Source organism: Scomber japonicus, chromosome 13 (assembly GCF_027409825.1).
Source record: "Scomber japonicus isolate fScoJap1 chromosome 13, fScoJap1.pri, whole genome shotgun sequence".
Lineage (NCBI taxonomy): Eukaryota > Metazoa > Chordata > Actinopteri > Scombriformes > Scombridae > Scomber > Scomber japonicus.
The window spans coordinates 19,836,343-19,862,014 of record NC_070590.1 but is presented as its reverse complement, the minus strand read 5'-3'; the positions used below and the strand labels follow the sequence as shown (position 1 = coordinate 19,862,014).

Sequence of the window (25,672 nt, the reverse complement as noted above, 5' to 3'; positions counted from 1 at the left end):
ACATGCATAAGTCATCATGTCCCAATCGCACAATTCAAAATTTCCACCTTCTCACACACAGCTGCATTCTTGGACTGGTCACAGACACAGAGAGGAAGTCCACATGACTGCACAACCATTGGAAAATATCTGTAGCTGCATGTGTGAAATGTTGACCGTGAAACAAATCCATGGCAAAGTGGAATTTATAGGCTACAGTGAAATGCTACAAGGTATGCTGGCCACACATCTCCCCTTTGCCCTTACTGTAGCTGCAGATGTGAGAGCTGGTAATTAATGTGGATATTTCATAGAGAGCGAGCAGAGAACTCAAGCATAGTAGTTGGCACGTGTTTATAGTTCACACTTCATTTGCTTCCACTCTTTCTTCTGTTTAATTTTAATGCTGATCATTGCAACAAGTTTGCTCAGCATGGATTCTGCAAGTTCTCTACTTATTTTTGAAAAAAGTACACTTTGCTCCAACTAAACAAATTTTCTAGGGTAGCTTGAGGGAAAGTTTCTTATATTTAGAAAACTTAGAAATGCTTGATTGTTCAGGATTCTGTGCAAAAAAAATAGGTCAGGTCAGAGCAACCCTTTAGAAATTATCTGTGAGAAAGACTTTGGACTCTTTGGTAGTCAAAAGAAATGTAATTATTGAAATTGACATAAAATAATTGCGTAATTGGAAAAAATGCAAGTTTCAGTTCTAATTGTTCATTAATTGCTTTATTTTTGGAATAAATATACTGAAATCAAAGACACTTACAAATGCCTGTGTAAAAAAGACTTACTAGTATTTACATACATTTTTGCACAGAGCTGAATAAATGTATACATAGTATACAGTACAGTCCATGTCAGGTCATTGTTTTCTTTTGCTGTACAAAGTGCAAAAGCTAATTAAAAAATAAAAAATAATAATCCAACTATGTAGAATGCATCCTGCAGTTGGATGTTGGACTGGACAATGTGGCCCCTTTAAGAAACAAAACAAGAATATAATGGATTACAGGGTTTCATCGAGTGTGTAGAAAGAACAGCTTGGCTCAGGCTGTGGGGCCATGAACAAGGAGATCCAGGAAAACACACGTTCTGTACAGCATAAGAGAGGGCTTGCCAGTTTTTTCTTCTCCTTCGCTTTATTGTTTGGTTGATAATAAATTATCTCTGGTAACTGTGCCAGACAGGCATGACTTAACAGGCTTCACAACTGGCTGAACGCTATGAAATGAGAGGACAATCGTTGTGGTCAAATGATAGAGGAAATGAAGGAAGCAATCAAACATGTTGAACACAGAAAGCAGGAACTGGGCACAGTGTGTGTGTGTGTGTGTGTGTGTGTGTGTGCGTGTGTGTGTGTGTGTGTGTGTGTGTGTGTGTGTGTGTAGGATATCAGGTTAAACCCATAAGTCACATGGGCAGTGGACTGTGTTGGATGGAGCCTGATGAAATCAATGTGAGCTAGCGACCACACCTGCTGACAAGGAGAAAACTGCTGCTCTTTGTTTCCTGCCCTGATTTGTTTAGTTAGATCTGTTACGAATGCCACTGCTGTGACTTCAGATTCTAGTTTAAACTGTTTCCATGTCTGGTGCTGAGTGAGGTCTGCAGAAGATCAGTGTCTGGAGCGCAGGTGATATCTTCCTAGTACCATGAAGATGAGAAAAGCTGGCTACATCATTATTGGGGTTTTTTCTGCATAAGTTCTAGTTGTAAAAGATGTTTAAAATGTGGTTGTTACTATTTCTAATTGAATCTCCCCAGTGTTGTATCAACCTTGATTTGCAACAGCTGTTAACCAACAACTTCAAAAATATATTTTTGGATTTGATTTTAAAAAACACAGCATAATCCAAAAAGTGTGTTAAAACTAGGCTACATCTGTACGACAACACAAAATATTTCATTTCTGACGGTCGAAAATGGTCAATGAAGCGTTCATCATCATTAACTGGGTGGTCTTTTACTGTATAATGTGTTGTGAGGCACACAGGTGTTAGTCCAGTCCAGTATATAAAAAGTTGTCAATCCTGGTATATTTACTTTTTGAAAAATTAAAGGAGTCATTTTTTTGGAAAGCCAGCAGCCTTCCCTGATCTATTTGAAAGATCAAACTAAAACTTAACCTGCTTTACTAAAACCTACACAGTTCAAATATTATGACATGAGATGGGTTCCAGACTCATAAGGTAAACTCGATTGATTACTTGTTTTGCCATCAGAGTTCAACCTGGATAATATCATTTGAAGTCAGAGTAATGGCAGGGGAAAAATATCATCCAGCATTCATCCTGCTCCTTTCACTCTCCTTCTTTTATTCTCGTTGTTCTTCTAAGCAAGTGTCCCACGATGCAGGAGGAAAAATCTGAGTTTGAGCGATGCTTGCAGGAGGATCCGGTTTAGTCCATTTAAAACGTGACAAAGATTTGTAGTTTATTTAGTTTGTTGTTTGCTTTTAGTCACTAGCAAGGGCTTAGGTTACAGAAGTCCAGCTCCTGTGGTTTGCGTAAGCCTTTGCAATGGTCCCTCGGGAGCAGTTGCCCAATCTGGGTTTTGCACTGCAACGGTCGTCTCTTGAAGCCCTTCCCACAGGTTCTGGAGCAAGGCGACCACTGCCCAATATGCCACTCTGGACATGGGTCTCCACAAGCCCTTGTAGCCGGTGGCCTTTGTGAAGAATTGCAGTCCAACCCTGGCTTCCCGTCCGGTCGCAGACACTGCACCATCCTCCTCTGGATCCCATTGCCGCATGTGGCCGAGCATGCGTCCCAGTTTGTGGATATCCATTTCCCAAGAACAGGATCCTCCTTGCTATAAGACTTCTTCAGGGTGTCACCTCCCTTCTCTTTTACACCATCCTCAGCCAGAACACTGTTATGGGAGTTTACACGCCCCTCTTTCTTCAGAGTCTTGTCCTCCTTGGTCTGACGGGCGAGGTAAAAGGAGTAACGGATGCGAGGAGGCGTCATCTTGCCCGCACACAGCACCTCCACAGTGAGGGCTTCTCCCAAGGGTTTTACAGCCTGAAGGGTCTCAGAGAGGCCAGCTGTGCCACTGTAGCGCAGCAAGCTGTTCTTTACAGCGATGTCCCTCTCCCCAGCCGACACAATGAAGTTCCCATTGAGCAGGTAATGACCCTCGCTGTTCTTTACGGCCAAGTAGTTGTCATCATTCCTAATTCCCTTGTAGCCTCGCTGACGGACATCTATGTTGGCTGCGCCCACTGGTAACATGACCACAAAGTTGTATCCATGCCTGCGTACCAAAACATAGTACAGTCAATGAGATCCCATAAAAGTGGAGTTGATAATGCTATCATTTTGGTGTAAGGGAGAAAAAAGAAAGTCATAAGCAATATTCTTTATGACAATGTGGATTTTACTCACATAGGCTTTGTAAAGAGTCCTGACACTTTCTTGCAGCCCTTGTTATCACCGCCACAGATTCCACACTTATCAAACTTCTTGGTGGAGCCAATTTTCCCATCACAACCAGCTTTGATGCACTTCCCTTGTACACACACACCTGTGGAGTCTGGGGAGCATGGAGTGCCATCCACAACCTGGAGAGTACAAACACACTAAAAGGTCAGCAGGAAGCAAACATACCCAAACTTTATCCCAAGTCAATAATATACTTTTTCAGGGATTAATTTGACTGCGAATACAAATTAAATTAGCGATTTCCAATTGTATAATGTTTTTTATTTCCAAGATGAATTTTTGATGGTTCACTTCCTGTAGTTTATGTTTTTTTACCACAATCTACTGAAAACTATTGCCAAGCACTGTTCTTTTCTCTATATTCTCCCTCAGAAATGTTCCATTAACAGATGATAAAAATAAACCATAAAGGTCCCAAGATAATGTAATACACTCTATGTTCCGGAGCTGATATTTATGTAAGCATATCACAAACATCACCTTGCTCCTCTCAGCTTCACCTTCACTTTAACACATGACCAGGAAGGCTGTCAACCAGATCAACTTCACACTGCTTCGCTGTATGTGGCTGATAAGTTTGCTAAGTGTGGTTGTATGGCCCCTGGCATTTTTTTCATCCCATGTTGAATCATAGCTAAAAGCTCAGAGTTATTCAACTGTTTCCACTCAATAATCGAGCTCAAGCATTAAACTAAACTGAAAGCAAAGTTTACTGTACATTTATTATATGGTTCAGTGTTTAAAACATCCAGCTGCTCTATGATTCAGAACTATGTGTCCCCTGAGTGCTCTTATCTACCCCTCCTCAGTCGGTATGATGGAGTGAAGTGTGAACTCTCTCTCACTGCTGCTCAGACTCACTCCACACCCTGCTATCTGAAAGAGATAAACTCTCCTCCTCCTCTCCTTCATTCCTTCCTTCACTCTGTTCGCTTAGACCAGAGGCAGCTGGCTGACATACGTATTCACATGAAATCACTCTTATCTTGGCTATGTATCTCAAAATCTGAAATATCTAAGCTTTGTGTATTCAGACTTTTGGCTAATCTTATTTACAATGGTTTATGGGAAAACATTTGTGGTGTAGCTGTTTACCTTGGGTGCCAGGACATAGAAGTAGCCGGTGCCATTTGCCCTACAAATGAGTTTACATCTGTCATCTGTGCTCACTCCAGAGTACTTGGGTACCCACACCACTGAGGGGGCAATACGGTTACTGTTGAAACTGAGGCCGCTGGTCTCACACTGCTCTTCCCGATAAGTCTTACCTGAACAGAGGGGAGGGAGGGGGGTGTAGAAGGTGAGAGGTGGGAATGCTTTAGGGGGAAAAGTGTCATTGGACATAGTTGTCTGTTTCTGAGCAACTCTTACCTGTGTCAGGGCAGCGGTTCAGGTTGCAGGAGCGGTATTTGACCCGAACCCCTTGGCAGTATTTACCCCCATTTGACGGAACTGGGTTGTTACACTCCCTTTTAGACAGCTGGACACCACCTCCACATGTGCGTGAGCAGGAACCAAATGGCCCCCACTTGCCCCAGCGGCCGTCCACCTGGAAGTACACAAATCAGCAGCATGTTACAGAAGGTATAACAACAAAGACCTTAAGCACAGCTACAGTTAAGGTGTATGTTGATATCAGTCTGTGTGTGACTCTTACCCTCACAGGTTGGACCTGTTTGTCAGCGCAGACCCCTCGGTCGCAGACCTGTCCGTCTCCGCAGGGAGTGCCGTCTGCCCATGGGAAGTGCCGGGTCATACACACCAGATGGCCATTGGACTTTCCAGTGCACCACAGACGAGCACATGGCTGCGTGAAGGGACAGGGCTTGGAGTTTTCACCGAAAGCGAGCTCACACTGACGTTCAAGCATGTAGGATGTTCCTGGCAGCACGTCAGGGAGGACCATCGGTTTTTGAGGCTGGTCGAGCAAACACTCCCCTAGAAGATGAAGACTAGGTAAACAACACACTGAAGCAATAACATCTGTTATGTCTGCTTTTGAGACGTTTCTTTACCAGCTGAGAGCACTTATTATTAAAGATGAGGCTTTAAACATTTCACCAAAATATTTTGTTGAAATTTCGTGATTTTTTTCATACTTATGTATCATTATTTCCATTATCCCTTTCTTGAAGTGTGTGTGGGTTGATTCATGAGTTTGTGGGTTTGTGGGATGGAGGAAGTAAGCAGCTATTGCCCTTGTGATTTCAACTCTTTGAAAACAGGGCTTCAGAAAGTGCAGCATATGCCACGTACCACACACAGACACATGCACAAAAACATGAGCACCTCCCCAAGATGGCATAGAGCTAGCAAACAGGGCCACCGTTGAAGGCGCTGACTCCTTTACAATAAATAACACATAGATACTTTTCCAGGAACAGACTAATGACAAGAAGAGTTTGACGAGCAGGTGCTTGAAAACATGAAAGATCAATGTCAGTGGATGAGACGGGTTCCAGGAGGAGGTTTTTATCGCTCTGAGACAAACACAACTTCTCACCCTTATGAGGAATTTACACATCCAAAGGAAGAGGGGAGGAAACTGGGTTCTCTGACTTTGAGCTGTTTATTATGCCATTTGTGTTGTGGTGAATTCACAAGAGATAATGAGGGAGTGGACGAATGAGCTGTAACTGGTGGCAAATTTGTTTCCTCCCATTTCACTGCATATTTGGCAGAAGACACTAACTAATATGCTGCTTAAGCAAGTCACTCTACACTGAATAAGCTGAAACTCACCTCTTCCTTCCTACTCTGTTTCTCCAAAGAGAGATCATTCCAAACAATAATTAGCATTATGTGGAGAAATGAACACGTTACAAATAATTTTGGGCACAGCACATCATGAAAACTGCCTCAAACATGTGGCAACAGGTTTTTTTTCCTCCCCTCTGCTTTTTGAAGTCTAGATTTATGACAGACAGCAAGGAGAAACCAAGTTACAACCCTGTTAAATAGAAATCACACCCTGTCAAGTCAAAAATGTTCTCCAGTGTCTCTCTTCCAACAAGTTTGTGTTGTTTTGTTCTTAGACCGTCACTAAAGAAGAAGCAAAAAAGTTGGTCTATTTGAAGTAAACCTGCGAGGGAAACGCTAGGCAGATACACCTCACTGTCCAAACCACTGTGGTGACTCTCCCCAGAACAAACCCTCTAATTTGGTACAAATGTGGGGCAGTTTTAAAATAAAAGTTTAGTGTTGCTCTGAGGCCAAATCGTGTGGTCTGTCATACTTGGCAGACAATCTGCATCCAACCAAATGAATTTCTTTTTGGCTTTCTGCTTGGCTTTTCTATGAGCGTGGTACTATAAAAGTTTAGGCAGATGTCATATTTGAAGCATAGATGAATGCTGAAATTCAATCATGCTCTCACTTACATTCACCTCAAATGACTGTAGTCATATTGGACATTGAGTGGCTGTTAACCAAGACAGCTTGAGTCAAAACCAAAAAATGTCAAAAGGAAAGTCTGCGATCAACACCTATCTAATACAAGCAGAGGGTCACCTTGTGGTCCCTTAGTAACAGCTTGCATCTGTCTTGACTTTGGATTCACACCTATTTAAACACACTGTGATTGCAGTCAAACACAGAGGTCAGGGGTCACAGAAACTCACCATGCCCACTGTCCAGAAATTCAGTGATGATGGCAGCACTGCAGGGAGACCAGGGGCTGGTACGTTTGATCTGAATGAGTGTGGGGGACATCATATGGTTGTCCTGCAGTTTTCCAAACACATCCTCACAGGCCTTCACGTTGTCGTGCGGCATGTTGAACACATGCCCTGTCAAGAGGAAAGAGGATGTCAGATGTCTTTCATGAATATATGCTTATCTGTAAACATTCATACTTAGGAACTCTGGGAATCATCACAGAGCTAATGTGTATTGAATGGTGGATGGTGCTAGCAAGGCCCACTCACCAAGCTCATGAGCTGTGGTGAAAGCTGATGGTAGGCCATCATCTTCTATCACAGAGCAGCTCCTCTTGGGGTCACACATAGTGCCAACATCAGCCATGCCAAGAGTGTCACAGGTGGAGGCTCCACATAGATCCTGTACAACAAAAATAAACATACATTAGTGCATCTAAGATGGTCTGAATTAAAGACTAAGCCAGCAAAACATGAAGAATAATTCCAGTTTATTACAATATAAATCTCATTTTCATACTTTGGCTATTTTTTCTCAAATTGTAACAAGTAATTTGCTGTGATCTGGGAATACAGTGAAATTGCTTCAAAAAACTCAGATAGGAAGAAACTGGTTATAGACAAACTGATTGTTTCTCCAGATTAAAGCACTTTCTTTGGAAGTAAAAATCAAAAGTAAGAGCTCCAGAAACTTTCATTGGTATTCCTCGCTATCCAAGAAAGCTGTCACACAACTATGGCAAGTGCAGTAGGTCATAAGTGAACTAGGAAGTCAATCTGTAAATTGTGATGGATGTTTACAACAAAAAGTTGGATGATAATTTAACGTTGGGCTTTGTTTTCTCTAACAAAAATTCTTAACTAACTAATCATCCATCTTCTTGTGTTTCTTGCCCAGTCAGATTTCTTTTCAGCTAAGTCACCATGTTCCCAGACCTCAGCAATAAACTTGGTGAGTACAATGTTATTATTACTAAACTATGAAAATAAGACCAAGGTTGCAATAAACTAGAATGATCCTTTAAGTTGTCTTGTTGTTATTACAGTAGGATTTGTTTCCCAGGGATTGTGAAAAGATTCAGTGTTGTTAAGCAAGGCTTTCCACCACCCAGTCTTTAAGTGTTGTCCGTGGGCAACAGTGTTTAGAGCACACCTTCTTCTATGAGGTAATGTAGCTGTCCCCAATCATAACATTTCCATGCCAGAGCAGTTTCCAAATGACCTATTTCTCCACCACAAGGTTTTAAACCCCAATCTTAGTGAGTATCCATTTGGAGCAGTTGACTGAGCCTCCTAATCATGGGACAACCTCTGCAGCAACCACCACAGAGAACCGCCCATCTGCCTGGTCCCTAAACAGCACTGTCTCTACATACCCAATTACACAGAAAAATACTTCGAGTTAGCTATTACAGATAAAGCAAAGTACTGCTTTAATCACACAATCCTCTGCTGCAGTGAATGTACACATAAAACACAGTGCCAAGTGAAGACCTTGAGCGCTGTGACAAATCATTCCTAGAATATACCGCAAAACCACAATTGTTAGCCAGTGCAAATCTAGTCCAGATGTGCTCATGTGTGCAGACGACATCTCAAAGTTTGGACCGTTTATGAGCAAAAAATAAAAACTGCAAGATGAACAGGGGAGAAGAAACAGCAGTGCCAATGAGTTTGTTCTCTGCTATGACCTACTTCCCACATCTGTCATCTATCTTTGCATACTGCAATTTAAAAACAACATGCATGTTACCTCAGTAAAGAAATATTTCCATTTTACTTTGTGTGCAGATTTACGTGAATTTAACTACCGTGCCTACAGCAGTTTGTGTTTTGACTGCAATATTAAGTATCACGTTGCTCAGAGTTTCAGTTACTTTCTAAACTCAGACTGCATGGACTGGAAAAATGGGTCTGATACAGCAAGATCACAGACATAGTTTATGAAATGTGGAAATATTTGGGTGTTCTCTTTTCCTTGTCAACCCATTATCTATCATGTACGTAAAGTACAACCACCCCTCTCCCTGGGGAAACATACATTTGTCAGACTTAAAGTTAGATGAACTGTTTTGGAGACTGAAAGTTCACATATACAATGAACTTTTTGTGTAACTTAATGAATTGAGTAATCTTACAACATACTTTACACAAAGATCATGCTGGCTACAGAGTTTAAAGACATCCAAGTTTGCCTCTGGACAACACCGAGTTGGTCTTCATAAAACCTACAAATGACTCTGTGAGTTGGTAAACACCAGACAATGGATGTGCCTCAAATGCACATTGACAGCCAAATAAAGTAAAACAATACCACTGTTTTGGGTCACCATATCATGAATCAACAGACGATGGGCTGTTTTCTGAAATTTTTGACAATCTTTGCTGATTTAAAGAGCAGAATGCATGTTTACATGCAATTTCATGACCATGTTAGTTGGGCTCTGGTATACACTAGTAAGGTATACTTGTGTACTTAAAGTTTTTATATCCTGGTTGTTTTCCCTATAATATTAGTAAGCTCAAGGCAATCTTGTGTATATGCCAATAGAAGAGAAAGTTAATTGTGATAGACTCAATTGTATCTTTGTTCATAAATAAAGCTAAAATGTTTGTCATTGCAGCCTAGCTTATGTATTACTGTTGTATCAAACCATAAGCTTGGTTTGACAGATGGTGATAAATGAGCTGCTGAAGCGTCTTAAAGATTGTTTACATTCTTTGTTTGTTTAGTTCGTCTCAAATCGCCATCAGGAGGAAGCCGTTTTTCACACATAAAGATTAGGTCAACCGACAAGAAATTGTCTTTGTTGGACCACTTCTGGTAGAGTTGAAATACTGTACTCGTTACAGTTTGTGAAAGCAAGAATCATACCACTGCTCCAAGCAGTTTAGGTCACTCATTCAGTGTAATATAATGTTAACACAAACAGTGAAGCCTGTCTTTCTGTTTTATAAAGCAGATTACAACTGCATGACTCACTGTCTGTAGGCAGTGTTGAGTTCAGTTTGAATAGGGTCATGTAGACTGACCACAGCATTTAAACAAAGAGCTTGTGATCCCAAAACCTGGAAACACCCAAGATTTTGTATTTCAAATATGGAAACTCTCTGAGGTGCAATGACCTAAATTGGAAGTGCATACTGTATATGTAGGAATCTTACAAAGAAAAAGAAACTAATGAGTGAGAGAGGAAGTGTATGACAGAGTGAAGAATGTGTTGTAAAGATGCAGTTGTGCAGGCTGACTGCAGCTGTGGAGAGCTGCCCCTCTGGAATAGCTTGTTTCAGACTTGGAGCAGGTGAGGCATAAACAGGGAGGGATGTGACATCTGACATGTGACATGTAACATGAACGTAGGAACCCCTCCTACATCAACCTCCCTCCCTCCATCTACCCCCTTGGGGCTGTTTAATGGGGAGCAGGCAAGGAGGTGGGTAGGGCTGGAAACCCCACAGCTGGAGGAGGAATGGGAAAGGCTGAGAGAAACAATACACTTCCGACTGTAGCACATCCCTGAGGGTGCTGACACTGATTATATTTGGTAAAGTTGCAGGTATAACATGCGCTTGTTTGAGTGCGATCATGTGTCCTGTGATGTTAATGACCTTGACCAAAGGAAATTTATCACCTTATTAAGTTACCTTTAACTCTTTGAGACTGTAATTGCATCTGCAGTTGACCATTTTACTGAGCAACAGGTAATTCAAACATTATAGGTTACATGTCATGTCTCTGCTGCCAAGTCTTAAATACCCAAATTAAATCAAACAGGCCAGAGTCTACAAGGCAGACAGCTCATAGATCAGTTGGTTCCACATGAATGTGAGCAATGACTTCATCTCTGACCCTGTGTCATCTGCTAAATATTTGGGAGTGCAGAAATCTGTGGTGGGTTCCAAGTCTATAAAACTATCCTCCTCCAAGGATCCATGAAGAGCAATCAAGACCATTTCTCTGTTTGGCTCAAGTTATTTCCTGTGTGACCCAGCCTCAGTGTCAAAGCTGTGATGGTGTTGGTGAACTGGATATTCACTAAGCGCCTGCTCCCTGCATTCACCAGAGGTGGAGAGCGTGTTTTGAGAGCAAACCAATTAACTGACACAGAGTTGAGGGGGAGCCCGTTATGTTAAGTCTACAGCATTAGGTTACCGTCCTAGGAAATATAAAAATACCTTAGGTACACAGGAAGTTATGACTATTGTTATTGCTATTGTTAAGTTGAGATGAGATGAAAGATGAAAAAATATTTACAGATAAGAAAATCAACAGATTTACGCATTTCTGTGCGTAATTGCACATTCTACCCCCAGCTGCAACCTCAGACCCTGTAGTGTCACCTCAAATAGAGCATTTTACCTGTCTGGTGAACAGGATTGCTGTGTCCCAGTAGTCTGCATGTTTGTCGTTGTTTTTGTTCATCTTTTTTTGCCAGGTGCAAAAGTTCCGCAGCGTCATGGCTGCGTTCCCGGACACCTTGGGTCCTTTGTCCGCCTCCGATATAATCACGATCTTCACAACTGTTATGCTGATGGAGTTGAGAATGCTGGGGTGTTTGTAGAGCCTCGCTGCCACTGACATCAATGTCAAGAGGTAGTGTTTTAGGTCATCTCCATGGAACAAAGCCATGGACTCGTCCGCTACTACAAGTGTCTCCACGTATCTGGGAACTGAAGCGAACCTTTTAGCTCTCCCCATCCTCTTCAGCATGGTCTCGGTCACATTGCTGTAATCTTTTAGTTGCTTGTATTTCTCCAGCGATTGCGCAACCTGGAGACTTATGTCGCTGTTCACTGCGCACCTAGAGGTTGTATTGAGGTTCAGGTTGTTGCTGGTTCTGCGCCGGATGACGTGCGCACTTTCCGCGCTTTTGGTGTCATTTTGGGCCGGGCTGATAAAATATTCCCAGCCTTGGTAGCCAAACGCACCTTGTAAACCTTTACAGAGGCTCAAAGCTGCATAAGAATAGCGGTCACCATTCACGTACCCGGAGTAAAAACACCGGCTCAAGTCAGTGGTGACATCGGTTTTGGGCAGCCAGAATGCGTCTTGGTTAGAAATGGAGGGGGCAATGAATTTAAAGTCTTGGTGTAAATCGATCACTAACTCCTGCTGGAAAGCTTGTATTTTTAGGACACTTTTTCCATTAAGGATATCCACGTCGTTGTCAAAATCTCCCCTGTCATGCTGGTGGTTATCCAGTCTAATCGGGAAGCAAAGTTCACTTTCCATGCAACGAACAAGTTTTGACAGTGACACCACAAAGTAGAGGAGAGAAGTTGCTCTGATAAACATGACGAAGTTTGCATTCAGTAAAAAATGCAATGGACAACAGAGAAAACCAAACGGTATTTAATCTGTGAGATCAATAGAAGCGTTGAGAGCCACAGATCAAGATGAAGAGCATAATCCAATGCGCAGGATTTTAAAACAATGCAGGTCGCACAAGTCCACTCAGTGCAAACTCCTCCTGATCATGACCCATTCCCATGCTCCACCTGTGTGTGCTGAGTCGACTGCTGGCTTCTGTGGACTTTATGCATTTTCGTCATGTGTAAAAATATGGAAACTCTACCTCTCTTTTTGGAGGGGGCAGTCTTGAAACGCTCATTGGATGCGCGTCTCAGCTCAAGACTTTCTTTGCGGCCACTTGAAATATAGCAAACGGCAGGCCCATCATGTTCCAACACACTGCGATTATTTACTGTTAGATCCTTCATTTCCAGAGCTTTGTGCGCCGCCTGACTCCACAAAAATCGACATAACTTCAACAAGTGTAGACAGTGTAAAAAGGCTATGTCCTCCCACCCTATCATCATATAGGATATGAATGGAAAAAGGAATAACGCTTTCATTTACAGACACTGGTTTAACTGGAACATCAGTGGATCGACGGATGTTATAAATATATCAAAATACGGTGACCAGGTCAGTAGGCCTATAATAAGATATCTTTTCACACTGCTTAAGTCATGAAAGGAATACTAGGTTACTGTGAATCTTCCTCAATTCTCATATCACGGTCAGATCTGGTGTGTAAATCGCGTACGACATCTGGTGGACAACTAAAAGAACTGGGAGTTGTGTCTGATTATTGCCTGGGTGACCACTTGCCCTGTAGAATCTACAGGGTAAGTGGTCACCTAGGCAGCAGGAGTGCTAAGTGTAATCTTCCACATCTGGGAGACAGGTGAAAAAGAGGTAGGGGCCTATAGCAAAAGGTTAAGAGGCACAGAGGTGAAGAAAGAAAAACAATAATGCAGGCTAGTGTGTGTAGTTTGATAGCTATGAGCACAGAAAACACTGCTCACTAATATAGTGTGCATTCTGTGTTGAATAATTTGTGGATCATCCAGGGAGCCGCCCGCCTGCTTTGTTTTCAGTTTGCAGCTCGTTGCCAGGGCCGCAACAGCGGTTGCTATGCTAAGGACCCCTGCGCACATGCTGTCCGTAGAAATGCCAGTGTCTGACTTTTGCATTAGCAACGTAAATAAATGATTAACCCGAAGTATTTATTGTTGATGTAAGTTATTAAAAGTTATGGGGTACAAATACTAAATGTGTATGTGTTGCAAGTCAAATTTCACTCTGTGTTTCGTTATTTTTGTGAAGCGGCAGTTAGACTTGCTTTCCAGCAGCTTTGTCGTTACCACTGCCAAAAAGTACAAATAAAAAAACAAACTAGTGGTACGCATCAGTACCTGAACACTGTAGGCAACAAACCATAACTTGTGGGTTGTAAAAGTTTGAATTCACAAGTACAAGTTATCTGTATTTGCTTAGGGAGGATGAAACAACTGCCTAGCAGATGACTGACCAAATCTAACGGGTAGAAAAGTTCAGCTCGTCCTCGACATGAATTCATATCACGTTTTGGAGCTGGTGGGAGAGGGCTCGTTTGGTCGAGTTCACAAGGGAAGGAGAAGATTTACTGGCCAAGTGAGTAGCTTTTGTAAGAACATGCTTTGTTAGACTGGTTTGTTTATCCTCACATCGTGTCTGTGTATCATCAGGTGGTGGCTCTGAAGTTCATGCCAAAGGTGGGCCGCTCTGAGAAGGAGCTGCGAAGTCTCAAGAGGGAGATTGACATCATGAGGGGTCTCCAACACCCAAACATTGTCCAGTTGTTTGACAGCTTTGAGACTGAAACTGATGTCAGCATATCATAATCTTCTGTTTAAAACACCCAGAATACATCTTAGTTCACACAACATTAATTTAGTATCTTTAACAGCGTATTATGAGTAGTCAAATGATAATATTCCCCTGTATGTGTGTGTAATAGGTTGTGGTTGTGACAGAGTATGCAGAGGGTCAGTTGTTCCAGATCCTTGAGGATGATGGGAGTTTACCAGAAAGTCAGGTATTCATTTCCAGTGTTGTATCAGACATCAGACTTGGTTTCAAACTGATTACTTGAGATTATGATTTCACATGATCAACATTTACTTCTTCTAGGTCCGTGAGATTGCCTGCCAGCTGGTCTCAGCTCTGTATTATTTGCACTCTCATCGCATTCTTCATCGTGACATGAAGCCACAAAATATACTGCTGGGGAAAAGTGGGGTGTTGAAACTGTGTGACTTTGGGTAAGTGGATGTTGACCCCTCAAGGTAAAATCTGTTTTTATCAATAATTTTCCACCAGTATAAATGATATGTGATGCAATCTGGAACCAGGTTTGCAAGGGCCATGAGTGTCTCCACATTGGTGCTGACTTCTATCAAGGGAACACCACTATATATGTCCCCTGAGCTGGTGGAGGAGAAGCCATATGACCATACAGCTGATCTATGGTCTCTGGGCTGCATCCTGTATGAGCTCCACACGGGGGCGCCTCCGTTCTACACTAACTCCATCTTCCACCTGGTGCAGCTTATTGTGAGAGACTCAGTCAGATGGCCAGACACAATGAGCGATACCTGCACGGTACAGTACAGCACAGCTACACTGTTATACTACTCATACTGTACCATGTGTGGATCAAAACTAACATCTGCATTGCATGAAGAAGCTGACAAAAGAATTATGTTTCAAACATTGCTGTCACTTAGCAAGCTCATTTCACTGTGTACACTCAAAACCTTGTCATACCATTTCAGAATTTCCTGAAAGGTTTGTTAACCAAAGACCCTCAGAAGCGGTTGTCATGGCCAGACCTCCTGCATCACCCTTTTGTTGCTGATGGTGTTCTAGGTGATGACATAGAAATGTATTTTAATATGAATTTTCAATATATGCATTACTCTGTTCAGTAATGAGATTACTGACATGTCTGATGTTGTTTACAGTACTGTCAGACACAAATGTTTTCAGCCCTCTGACGGTCACACCCAGCCCAGACCTGTTGGCACTGAAACGTAAACAAGTGGCAGCGAAGACAGCACCAACCTCTGGAGAGAGCAGATTACTGCGAAAGGTTAGGGAACAGAGGGACAACAGTCATGGAGGGAAACCAGTGAGCAACGACGGAGTGAAAGTGAGTCAAAAATGTCTTTTTCATCAGCAAAATTAGTCACATGTAAATTCATGGAAGAGTGTTAAGCTTTCCTGTGTACATTTACAGAAAAAGATTAACGGGGCGGAAAGTCAAAGAGCCAATTCTGCACCAGCAGCAGCATCCCGTAGAGTCAAGGCTCCCTCAAGTGACGTCTCTGTTACCTCAGGTCACTCAGTCAGGACAGCTGCTGATCAAACCCTCAATCCCAATAATCAAGCCCCTGTGAGATCAAAACACAGGTATTTATAGAGCATAATGTTACAAAAGAATGAGAGACAGCACTTAAATATATACAATACAGCACCAATATAAACTGAGGTGTGTACTCACAATTATGTGCATTTTTTCTGCAGGGGTCAGATCAGCCAGGACTATGAACAGGAGTTCCCCTCTGTAGAAGTTGGACCAGAACTACTACGAAAATGCAATGAGGACAGTCAGACTACACTATGTAGACAGGTCAGTTATGTATTCTCTTCCAGTTATACATCTGCCTGGGTAATTAAGAAATCATTATAGAAGTGTGCTCTTGTTCTTTCAGCATGGTGACAGTGAGGAGTACTGGGAGAAACTGGTACAAGAATCAGATCCAACCAGGCAGCAGAAAGATTTATTAAACTACAGTGCCATTATTTCTGAACTAAAATCTAAGGCTCTTGCTTTTAAAGATCAGGTAATGGGTTGCCATTTTCAACTGATTGTGAAATGGCTCTACTTAGAAACAATTGTGCATTTAGTCTCTTTTGTTGGGTTAGCTCACAGGTGGCGTTGCAAAAGAAGCGTGGCAGATTTGCAGACAACTGAGGGTCTTACACAACCTGATTCTGACCTCTGATCTGGAGAATTCATACCACATTGGCTGTGAGATTGGACTACCCCATGTCGTCTTTGACTTGGTCCAAGATACTGTGGAAAACTCGCATTTCATCAAGGTTATTGTTTGGAAATGGAACCATATTCAGCATCGCATTAGTCAGGCATCTATACAACATATTTTTACTTTTGTGCTACCTTTTCCCGCTTTTCAGCAACCATGGAGTGTGCCAGCACTTGGAGAAATGATAATTGTGCTGCTGACTTACTGGGAGAAGCACAGTGACTGGGTGGATGAAGAACATAGGTTTGATTACTCTTTTTCTTCACTGACCTTGTTGAATGTCACAGCTGTTTAAACTATTACAGCTCATCAACTGTTCTCTTACTGTAGACTGGAAGAGTTCACCAAGCCCTTCATCACAATTCTCAACAGAACAGACCTCAATCCTTTGGCAGTAAGTACACATTGAAATTAGTACAAATTTAAATTTGATTAGCTTTCCAGTTGTGTGACACAGTTGATTTTGCTGCCTCTTCTTTAGCCGTTGGCCGCCTCTATTTTATCCATGTTCACACAAAATGAGGTTGATGTCGAAGTTGATGTAGACAATCTAACCTCATTGCTGAAACATCTTCTTGTGGACTCATATGAGGTAAGTAATTTGTGTATTTGGCAATAATTTGACTTTTTAAAAAAAAAAAAATGTATATACGTGATCTGCTTTTGTCTGAGACAGTACCTTCTCATCTACCTTGCTAGCTCCAGTTTTCACTACCCTCTGGCTGGGGACTCTGTGATGGGCTCCTGTCTTTACTTCTACACACACTCTCTGAGGTGAGACAGAAACAAAAATGTAACAAATATTTGCTTGAATGGACTTAAAAGATAGAATTGAAGTTAACCTCTGCTTTGCCTGTATTTCCTTCAAATAGCATGAAAACGGCCCTAGATCTTCCTGTTTAGATCGAGTGATGTTTCTGGATCTATGGAAAAGAATAGGCACTTCAATAGCAAGGACTCCACCAGACACACTCTTCTTTTCAGCAAATGGTAAACATACATAACATATGAAGCCCAACCTATCTAAACATACTTTTAGGTGTCAAAAAGGGTTTTTTTTGTTTTCACATCAGGGCTGCATTCCTTTCTGTCTACTGTGCTGCTCGTCTTCACCAAGGATCCACACTCATGTATTCCTCTGTTTTCTGAGAGCGAATCAAAAAGTGTGTACACTCTCGGCCGGCTGCTGAGCACTGACTGGTTTGTGTTCATGCTTACCTAAGCATCAGATTTTTTAATTATCCTGCCGTTTCATTTTTACCATCAATCTCAAAGCTGTACCCCTACAATAACATCTTTTCTATCCTGCAGCCTTCACTTGTTTGCTGAAGGCAGCCCTGGGAGACTTGAGGTGGATTTGAGTCATGACAGCTTGTCCGTGTTGAGCTGCCACTTGCTGTGCTTTCCTTTTGCCCTGGACCTGCCTTCACACACCATGTCCAGGATTCTTCAGTTGTATGACAGCTGTGATATTGTTGCAGGCCTCCTACAGGTTAGGGCCTTCCCATGCTCCAATTTACAACCCGTTGACTGTTGTGGCAAACAATTCTCTGATGCAACACAGGATAACTCTTGCAATATGCTCTCATCAGGCACATATTACTGTACCTCTTAATGTCTCTGTACTTTTGGGAGAGGATTGTGTTGTCTGTTGTCTGCTGTTTGATCTGTGACGAGGTGTCTGGATTATTTTGTTTTTTTATTCTTTGACAGGTGATTCGAACTCATCCTCCTCCTTTGCTAGAGCTGCCTCTCTCCCTGCTGAGCCGTTTGCTCCTGTGTGATCCCGAGCGCTCTGTTTCCCACCTCAGAAAAGCTGCTCTTGGCTTTTTCTCGCCACCCAGAGGCAGCCAGCTCACTGCTTCCAGACATCAGACTGCACCAACAAGAACTGCCAGTTCTCTGCTCTCTGACTTGCTGCACTTGGATGTGCTGTGGGACCCAGCTGTAGAGCTCATAACTCTATTATCCCATGTAGCCCGTTGTTCCCCTCACCCCACCTGCCTTCAGCTTTACCTGGAAGCCTCAGTGCTGCACCAGGCACTGGCTCACTCTTATGACCAGATCAGGGCTGCAACTTGCAGACTTTTGGGAAATTTGGATCCGTTTAGGCCTCATACACTGCCCACCTTGCAACCTGAGATTTTCAAAACCATGATAGACTGTCTTCATGATTCATGCATGCCGGTCCGGCGGATGGCTTGTAGGGCAGTTGGAAACTGGTTGGGACATATTGCAGTGCGGGCAGGGTTGAATATGAGTCGGTCCAGTGGAAAGGGCAGTGACACCACAGGGTGGGGAAAAGAGAAGGGCAGAGATAAACACAAATGTTTACACCGTGGGGCAGGAGGAGACATGGCTACTATAGTAGAACAAAGTGTGGACAATGAGGAAAAGAGGAGGTGGACAGAGGAGGCCAGGAGGACGGCAGCCATGCTGGCATCTCTGATCACTGACCCTGACGCCCTCACACGTCGTCACTGTTGTGCAGCTCTGGGTAACCTGGTAAATGTTGATGGTGCTATATCCATGCTGTTGGAGGAGGATGTGTCCAGCTTACTTCTAAGAACTGCATGCACAGATTCCCATAATGCAGTGAGACAAGCTGCCATAGCAACCCTATGCCTGTACAGCCAGCAGGACGCTATACGTCAGGTAATGAAATGCACAGGTAACAGGATACTGGATGATGAATTTGTTTTTTGTTTTTTTGTTTTAATTGTTAATAATTTCATCATAAAAATATTTGTTAAGAATATAAATAAGATATATTTAGTTTCTTTATGGATGAAAACAATTGACACTATTTGCCTTGAGTTCATGCATTCTTTTCATAGAGCACTGCAAAATCTTTCATGGGTTAGAAAAATTATAAGACAGTTTTCTCTCAGTCAGCCATACGTCTGTGTGTGATTGTGATGCCACTTTCAGCATGTTCTAAAGTATTTTCAAGTTGTTAAGTTTCTTTTGTATTTATTTGAAGGTCCTGATATCCCTTGATGCCAGTAAAAAACTTCTTCAGGCTTCACAACATGCACCTCCACAGTGTGACTATCATCAGCTCATTGGACAGCTGTGAGTGAGTCCAGACAGTTCACTTAAAATGATTGCAGATTAAAATGTCATGTGTAAATCATCCTCTCCTTCCTTACTTTACTACCTCCTTCTGTAAGCACAGTGGTAGAGAACTACTGACAATCATCATATCCCCTGTTTTTTGTTTTTTTTTTGGTCTGTTTGTTTTGTTTATCTCAGCACTCTTTAGTGTATAGGCTGCAATATACATTCTGTCATAATGGTGCAAATAAAAAGTGACTTTTCTTCATGAATAATCTGTGTTTTAAATGTAATCTGATGTTTCATAACTCTAATCGAAATTCTGCCAAAACAACAGCAGGGTTTTCTTTGTAATTTGTGGATGATCCTCTTTTGAACATTTCGCCTTTATGTAGGCCTAGATTTAGTTTACTTTTCCTACTCTTCGTTAATAATCATACATTGTCTTTAAAAGAGCGTTAAATAGAAGGGTGGATTAACTTGTGTTTCTGTTATGTCATTGTCACAGCAGCGCAGGTAGGTTGTATTAAGTGTAGCGGAGACGTCATTGCTGTTTTTTTTTTTTTTTTTGGAGGGGTGATTTTCTTACCCGAAACGAGGATTTTAAAGCTCTATAAGGTAATTTTGTGCTTTATGATTTTGCTTTGTAAATAAAATTGACATAAATCCCGATGCACTGGGCTGAAGATTGAAACAGAAACATGTTCCGGAGAGTTTGACGTTTAATTAATTGTTCAGTCTTTATCGAAATAGTTAATTTTGCACGTAACATCGACTAAATAGGAAGGAGTCGGTAAAGACTAATAATAAATCTAATAATAATAATAATTCATCTGATTCCCTCTTGGTAACAGAGCTGAAGTGGCGAGGCCCGGCTCGCTTGTCAGATCCATCGGGCCCTGCAGCTTTGAACTTTACTTTAACACTAAATATAAGCCATTTACTGTATTATATATCCCAAAAAGCTAAATCTGTTTTAAAATCAAATGAATTTATACAACGTAATGTAATTGTTGCATTAGGCAGTGAAAACAGAAATCATTTCCAACGAACGGTCTCGGAGAGAAATACTCTTACAACGGACTGAGTTGATGACACACTTTATTTCTGAAATGAAAAATGTCAACGACACACAAAGGCAAAACGCCGGTGATTCAATGAAACTGAAATTACAAAGCGTTATAATGCGAGTTCAGATTATTTAAAATGATGCTGTCATTAAACATTTTTTTTGGTTTAAACAGCCAGAGTTGATAGTACACCGCAGGGGGGCAAACAAGAGCCAGAAACAATATAAATCAATTCCTGTAAATCAGCGCTCATATTCAAGATTGTCTTAAAATAAATATGCATAGAAAAAATGATCCTCAGTAGGCTGTAGGCATTTTAACAGTGACGGTAGTATTTGTTTTGCAACAAATGAATTGGAAAATAATTCTTCTCACATCGAAGCTAACAGCAAAAGCTTGAACCAATAATCTAATGAGATTTTTTTCAGTCAATTTTCTACAAAGAAAAGTCTATCACACTCCACTCCCTGAACATACAAAAGTTTTTACAAATTAGTGCAGATCAGCCAGAGGCCTATAAAACTTATTGCCTTAACAAGCAGATAGAGAAAGACTTGTATCTGATATCCTAATTTTTCTACTCCAGAGAGAGAGAGAGAGAACATTTATGGAAAGACATGCAGAGGGAAGCTGCTAAACTCTACAGATTACAATATTTGTTCATGAGAAAAAAACTTTTTTACAAAAGGAAAACTTGTATGTCAGTGAATCTTTATGAAGGTCAGAAGAGCCTTAAGTTTGTGGTGTCCTATGAATCACCTGGCGGACATATTGCATATCCTGAGCTGCAAAATAGATTGTATCATTTGCAATATGCAAGTGAAAAATATTGCCACAAACATAATAAAATATTTCCACATACTATGTGAGATAAATCAGTTCTATTTTGGTGACAGAATCTAGATTTTTTTGGACATTATTTGCAATCGCTGCTAAATGAAAAATTGATTGTTACATTAGAAAGTAATGTATGAAGAAAATAAAACAAATACAGTAGACAATGTAATGCTACTAAAGCGGGGTAAAATGTAGACATTTGTGCTTTATCCAAAAGAAAAAGGGTTGTGTGTACTGTGTACTCAAAACATAGAATTTCCACTAAGTAATAAATATTTTGGGTTTCAATAAACCTGAAGTCAATGAAATGCTTTGTCAAAAAACATCAACACTATTAAAATGATTTAAAAAAATTAACAAAAAGTTATTTTTCTCCTTGTCGCTATTAAGGGTTCTTTCCACATTTGTAAAAATCAATACATATTCAACAACAATTCCAATATTTTAAAATATTCATAGCAACTGAAATATCGTGCTGTTCAAGGGAGGTTAGAAATGATTCTATAAAAGTATTTGGATTGAAAGATGTGTTCAAAATGAAATGATGCTGTTTCACCCGTTGACACAACATACAGTATTTGACTACTTCATACATTAAAAAGAGTGATACAGTTACTGCAAATAAAATGTTTTAATTAAAAAAAGTTCTATTGCTGACATCAATTCGAATGTAAGGCTATTCAAAATATTAAACCTGCATAATGAATAACATTACTTCTTCAGAAATAACCCTATTTCAATTGGTAGATTCACGCAGTGTGAGATCTATTAAAAATGATTGTCATTTAAAGCATTACAATGCCACAGTGCAGGCTCAAGTGATTCGAGTGCGAAAGCAATGAAAGCATTGGATAGAGTGTTGATTTAAAATGTAAAAAATAATTCACATTAGCAAAGCATGCATTTACCCCGCCCGCTATGAAAAAAAATTGAAACATTCAATTTTGGACAATCATAAAGACACAAAAAGCTCCACAATTTCCCTGTTATTCCCTCTTTAAATGTACTTGCAGGAGTTTGGTGTTAAGCTGTCGTGTCCTGCTTGAGCCTTTGGCTACGGGCCTTGTAAACTTCAATCAGCAGGTCTTTGACATACTGGATTTCACGTTCTACAGACTCTGCCTTGTCCCGGAGCTCTCGGTTCCTCCCTTCAAGGCAATGCAACTGTTCCTCCAAAGTATCGAGCTCTGCCCTTTTTCGCTGGCGATACCTGCATAAAAATAAAGAAAGACTGAATGAAGGTCTTTACCTGTCAAATTGTGTCCAATGTTGTATTTTGTGAAACGGACACTAAAACTTACCTGTGAGCGGCAGTTTTGTTCTGATCTCTCTTTTTCTGTTTTCGCTCCCCCCCGCCTTCTGCTGGAATGATGTCCTCTTCGAATTTCATAGCACAGTGGTCCTCCTTCAACCTGCATGCTTGTCTGTGCCCTGAAGACTCCAAGTTCAGACTCTCCCTTGCCATTAAAAGACACTCTGGACCCTGATCTTCAAGGAAATTACAGTGTAAATCATGTTGCCCTATCTGTAGACTTTCCGCTTTGACGTGTTCATTGATGTTGCCTAAGAAGCTATGGTAGGCCTCAGACTGTGATGTTGCTGGAAGATAACAACTATCATTGCTCTGGGTCTTCCAAGAAACCGTGGCTTTTGTCACCTCCACACTAGTTTTGATACTGTTCAACACCTCGCTGCTACCAGCGCCGCCGCTGACCTCTCTCATGCTATACATCAACAGATCCTCTTTCTTATGTGGGGCATCAAGTGATCCACCAAAACCAAATCCAACACCAATGCCCTTTGCACCACCTATGGCATCTTGACTGAAACAGCAATTTTTCTCTTCTTTTGGTAAAACGGAACATCTTCTGACCTCAACTGCGCTGCCCAGACAGTAGCTTTTCCCTACCAGCTGTTCTTCTTCTACACAGCCGTAGTTGCCTGTGAGGGTCACGGCTGAGTTACCTGAGTTATTTCCTTTGGAACCCAATAAACTGCTATCATAGCCTTCACTGACCCTCACGCCATCAGGAACTCTTTTCCTACCACACCCACTGGGGCGACTGCAGCTGTACGGGGCGTGTCTTGGAATTTTGGATCGCCCAATGGGCCCACCACAGATACTCAGCAAGTCCAGTTCTCCGGTTGCCAGGGTAACAAGAAGTGGGCTGGATTCCGATTGGTTGGATGTAGAGTATGATGCGTATGGCAGCTGACTGAACGGCTGAGGACCCGTCGGCAGTGTACCCCTGTCGCATTTTCCTAACCTCGGCCCTTTCTCTGGCAGTGGTTCAGACAGGAAGTAGTCCTCTAGTTGGGCGAGTTCCTCTTGCAGCAGAGAGGTCATGACCTCCAAGTCAGAGGGCACCTGGATATCATTCTGAAGGGGTGAAGGGGGAAGGGAGGCATTGGTGGAGGAGGGAGGGGAAGGAGGGTTCGGGAGGTACGAGGAGAAATCCACTTCTTCCGTCATCCAGTCAGTGAGACCATCACCTATTGAGGAGGGGAAAATATTGCAGTCGTTACAAACTAATACAGTAAGGAAAAAGTTAGAGCTAAATAATAATGTTCATGCAAATATTATATAAATATCAGCCATCCATTATTGCATGTCGCAGTTTCCTAAAGGCATACTCTGATCGACAGCAGAAAATGCAAAACAGTATTTTTTTTTAAGAATAAAGTTGCAGCATATATTAGGCGTAGCTACTTTATTACTTACTGTTCAAGAAGGACGAATGTGCTGCAGTGCCGAGCCCACCTGAAATGGGGAAAAATATAAAAAAGCGTACTCGCTGCAACTCACCAATTAAGTGCTGACTCTCCTCTGACACCTCCCCCCTGCACCCCTGTGATTGGCTGTGGTTAGCCTGTGGGTGAGAGAGAGTGAGGGGGTCTGCCGGGCAGACACGAAGAGTCTTCCAAACAGGAGCTGATGTTGCCATCATTTTGTCTGGTGGTGCTTTGATTCAGTCCAAGTCCAAGCATATGATGAGAGCAAACAGGGTCTGACAGATGGGCCACAGAGAGCGGGGTTGGGTGAGCATAATGAAACCTAGAGGGTGAAAGAAACAGGGTTTAGAAATGTGTCCAGCTAAAATGACCCAACTCGTTCTGTCGGATGGTGGCTGATTGATGATGATGATTGCTGCCCTCAGCAAGTTTCTCAACATGACTCAGTCTGTTCTGATGGAGAGGCAACAATCAAGAAATCACCTTAAAGTCCTCTTGAACCAAATGGGCTTCAGTAAAATTCACAATTAACTCTCATGAACAACTACATTTAAAGCAAATGTTAATCACTGAAAAAATTGAGAATAAAAAAATAAACTATTCCAAAACCCAAAGTGCTCAGACCTGGCGCAGTTATACAACAGAGACCACTGTCCTCTGAGCTTTGAAATGACTCAAAGCAAAATGCACTTGACACCCTCAAAACACATGGGACCTATGACGCTGTCAAGGGCCCAGCTGTTGACAATAAGCACTAGCCTAACCTCAGCATCTCTCTCTTTCTGTCTCTCTGAGAAAGATCATTAAATTGGATTAAGGCAGATTAGCTATTTCCAATCACATGTTCTTTTTGGAATAATCACCTCTTTGGATCACTTAAGCCGTTTAGCAGATTAAGTAATATAATATGATATCTAAATGAGAACCTGGCAAGACTTTCAACTAAATGTGGATACCAGCTATACCAACTGTATAATTAAATTAAATATAGTAACACAGCTATCTAACCAACCTTGAGAGGAAAATTAATAAAGAAGCATGCTATATTAAGGCAAAATAGAGTATATGAAGATGTTGAAATAAAATAAATTGTATAAAGCAGAACATCCAGCCAAACAACAGACCTCTCCGCAGCTGTATGTGCAACAAGCAGATAAACTGCAACAATAACAACACAGTAGCAAACTTCCCACAGCTGTATGGATAGTAGAGAGAGTGTGACTTACTCCATTCTTGCAGAAAACTGTAGAGCTTTTTGGGTGCGTTGCAAAAAGCAAAGCACGACTTCTTTTTGGGTCCCAACTTGTACACGAGTTTAGAGAGCCATAATTTTTTTTAAGCTCGGGATATCCAGAACAGCGCAAAAGGACGAGTTGTTGCTTTGTTGTGGTCGACCTGTAAACTGAGGAGCAGCTTAATTGTGAGAAAGCATGAGTTCATTCACACCTAGCAACCAACTGCGTCACCGGGACAACGAGTGCTGAGCGTGGATCCCTCCGCCCCTCGCCCTCCG

General features: G+C 41.7%; 3 protein-coding genes across 3 annotated transcripts; 1 reads left to right on the top strand and 2 right to left on the bottom strand.

Moving 5' to 3' along the window:
- Positions 1-2,360: 2,360 nt before the first annotated feature.
- Positions 2,361-12,480, bottom strand: adamts15a (ADAM metallopeptidase with thrombospondin type 1 motif, 15a). Its single transcript, XM_053331292.1, has 8 exons — positions 11,445-12,480; positions 7,355-7,487; positions 7,049-7,216; positions 5,086-5,366; positions 4,800-4,977; positions 4,524-4,696; positions 3,372-3,547; positions 2,361-3,240 (listed from the first exon to the last, which is right to left on the bottom strand). The coding sequence occupies exons 1-8, from the start codon at positions 12,378-12,380 to the stop codon at positions 2,448-2,450; spliced, it is 2,838 nt and encodes a 945-aa protein (XP_053187267.1). The 5' UTR covers positions 12,381-12,480; the 3' UTR covers positions 2,361-2,447.
- Positions 12,481-13,872: 1,392 nt separating this feature from the next.
- Positions 13,873-19,584, top strand: stk36 (serine/threonine kinase 36 (fused homolog, Drosophila)). The gene is made up of 20 exons (XM_053331797.1): positions 13,873-14,024; positions 14,099-14,239; positions 14,371-14,448; positions 14,544-14,674; positions 14,765-15,014; positions 15,188-15,281; positions 15,377-15,558; positions 15,652-15,824; positions 15,939-16,044; positions 16,127-16,258; positions 16,341-16,517; positions 16,614-16,705; positions 16,793-16,856; positions 16,944-17,054; positions 17,162-17,236; positions 17,335-17,452; positions 17,536-17,662; positions 17,774-17,954; positions 18,176-19,117; positions 19,446-19,584. The coding sequence occupies exons 1-20, from the start codon at positions 13,941-13,943 to the stop codon at positions 19,539-19,541; spliced, it is 3,354 nt and encodes a 1,117-aa protein (XP_053187772.1). The 5' UTR covers positions 13,873-13,940; the 3' UTR covers positions 19,542-19,584.
- A 1,025-nt stretch (positions 19,585-20,609) lies between these two features.
- Positions 20,610-24,394, bottom strand: atf5a (activating transcription factor 5a). The gene is made up of 3 exons (XM_053331605.1): positions 24,233-24,394; positions 22,728-23,919; positions 20,610-22,636 (listed from the first exon to the last, which is right to left on the bottom strand). Exons 1-3 carry the CDS (start codon positions 24,372-24,374, stop codon positions 22,450-22,452), a joined length of 1,521 nt encoding a protein of 506 aa, XP_053187580.1. The 5' UTR covers positions 24,375-24,394; the 3' UTR covers positions 20,610-22,449.
- Positions 24,395-25,672: the final 1,278 nt, after the last annotated feature.

Coding starts and splice junctions, on each gene's coding strand:
- adamts15a (XM_053331292.1), bottom strand. CDS start 12,380: ATGTTTATCAGAGCAACTTCTCTCCTCTACTTTGTGGTGTCACTGTCA. Junction 4,978..5,085: donor AACAGGTCCAACCTGTGAGG/GTAAGAGTCACA, acceptor GTGTACTTCCAG/GTGGACGGCCGCTGGGGCAA. Junction 4,697..4,799: donor GAACCGCTGCCCTGACACAG/GTAAGAGTTGCT, acceptor CCCTCTGTTCAG/GTAAGACTTATCGGGAAGAG.
- stk36 (XM_053331797.1), top strand. CDS start 13,941: ATGAATTCATATCACGTTTTGGAGCTGGTGGGAGAGGGCTCGTTTGGT. Junction 16,045..16,126: donor AGACTACACTATGTAGACAG/GTCAGTTATGTA, acceptor TTGTTCTTTCAG/CATGGTGACAGTGAGGAGTA. Junction 17,955..18,175: donor TTGTTGCAGGCCTCCTACAG/GTTAGGGCCTTC, acceptor ATTCTTTGACAG/GTGATTCGAACTCATCCTCC.
- atf5a (XM_053331605.1), bottom strand. CDS start 24,374: ATGATGGCAACATCAGCTCCTGTTTGGAAGACTCTTCGTGTCTGCCCG. Junction 23,920..24,232: donor GGAGAGTCAGCACTTAATTG/GTGAGTTGCAGC, acceptor CCTCCTCAATAG/GTGATGGTCTCACTGACTGG. Junction 22,637..22,727: donor AACAAAACTGCCGCTCACAG/GTAAGTTTTAGT, acceptor ATTTTTATGCAG/GTATCGCCAGCGAAAAAGGG.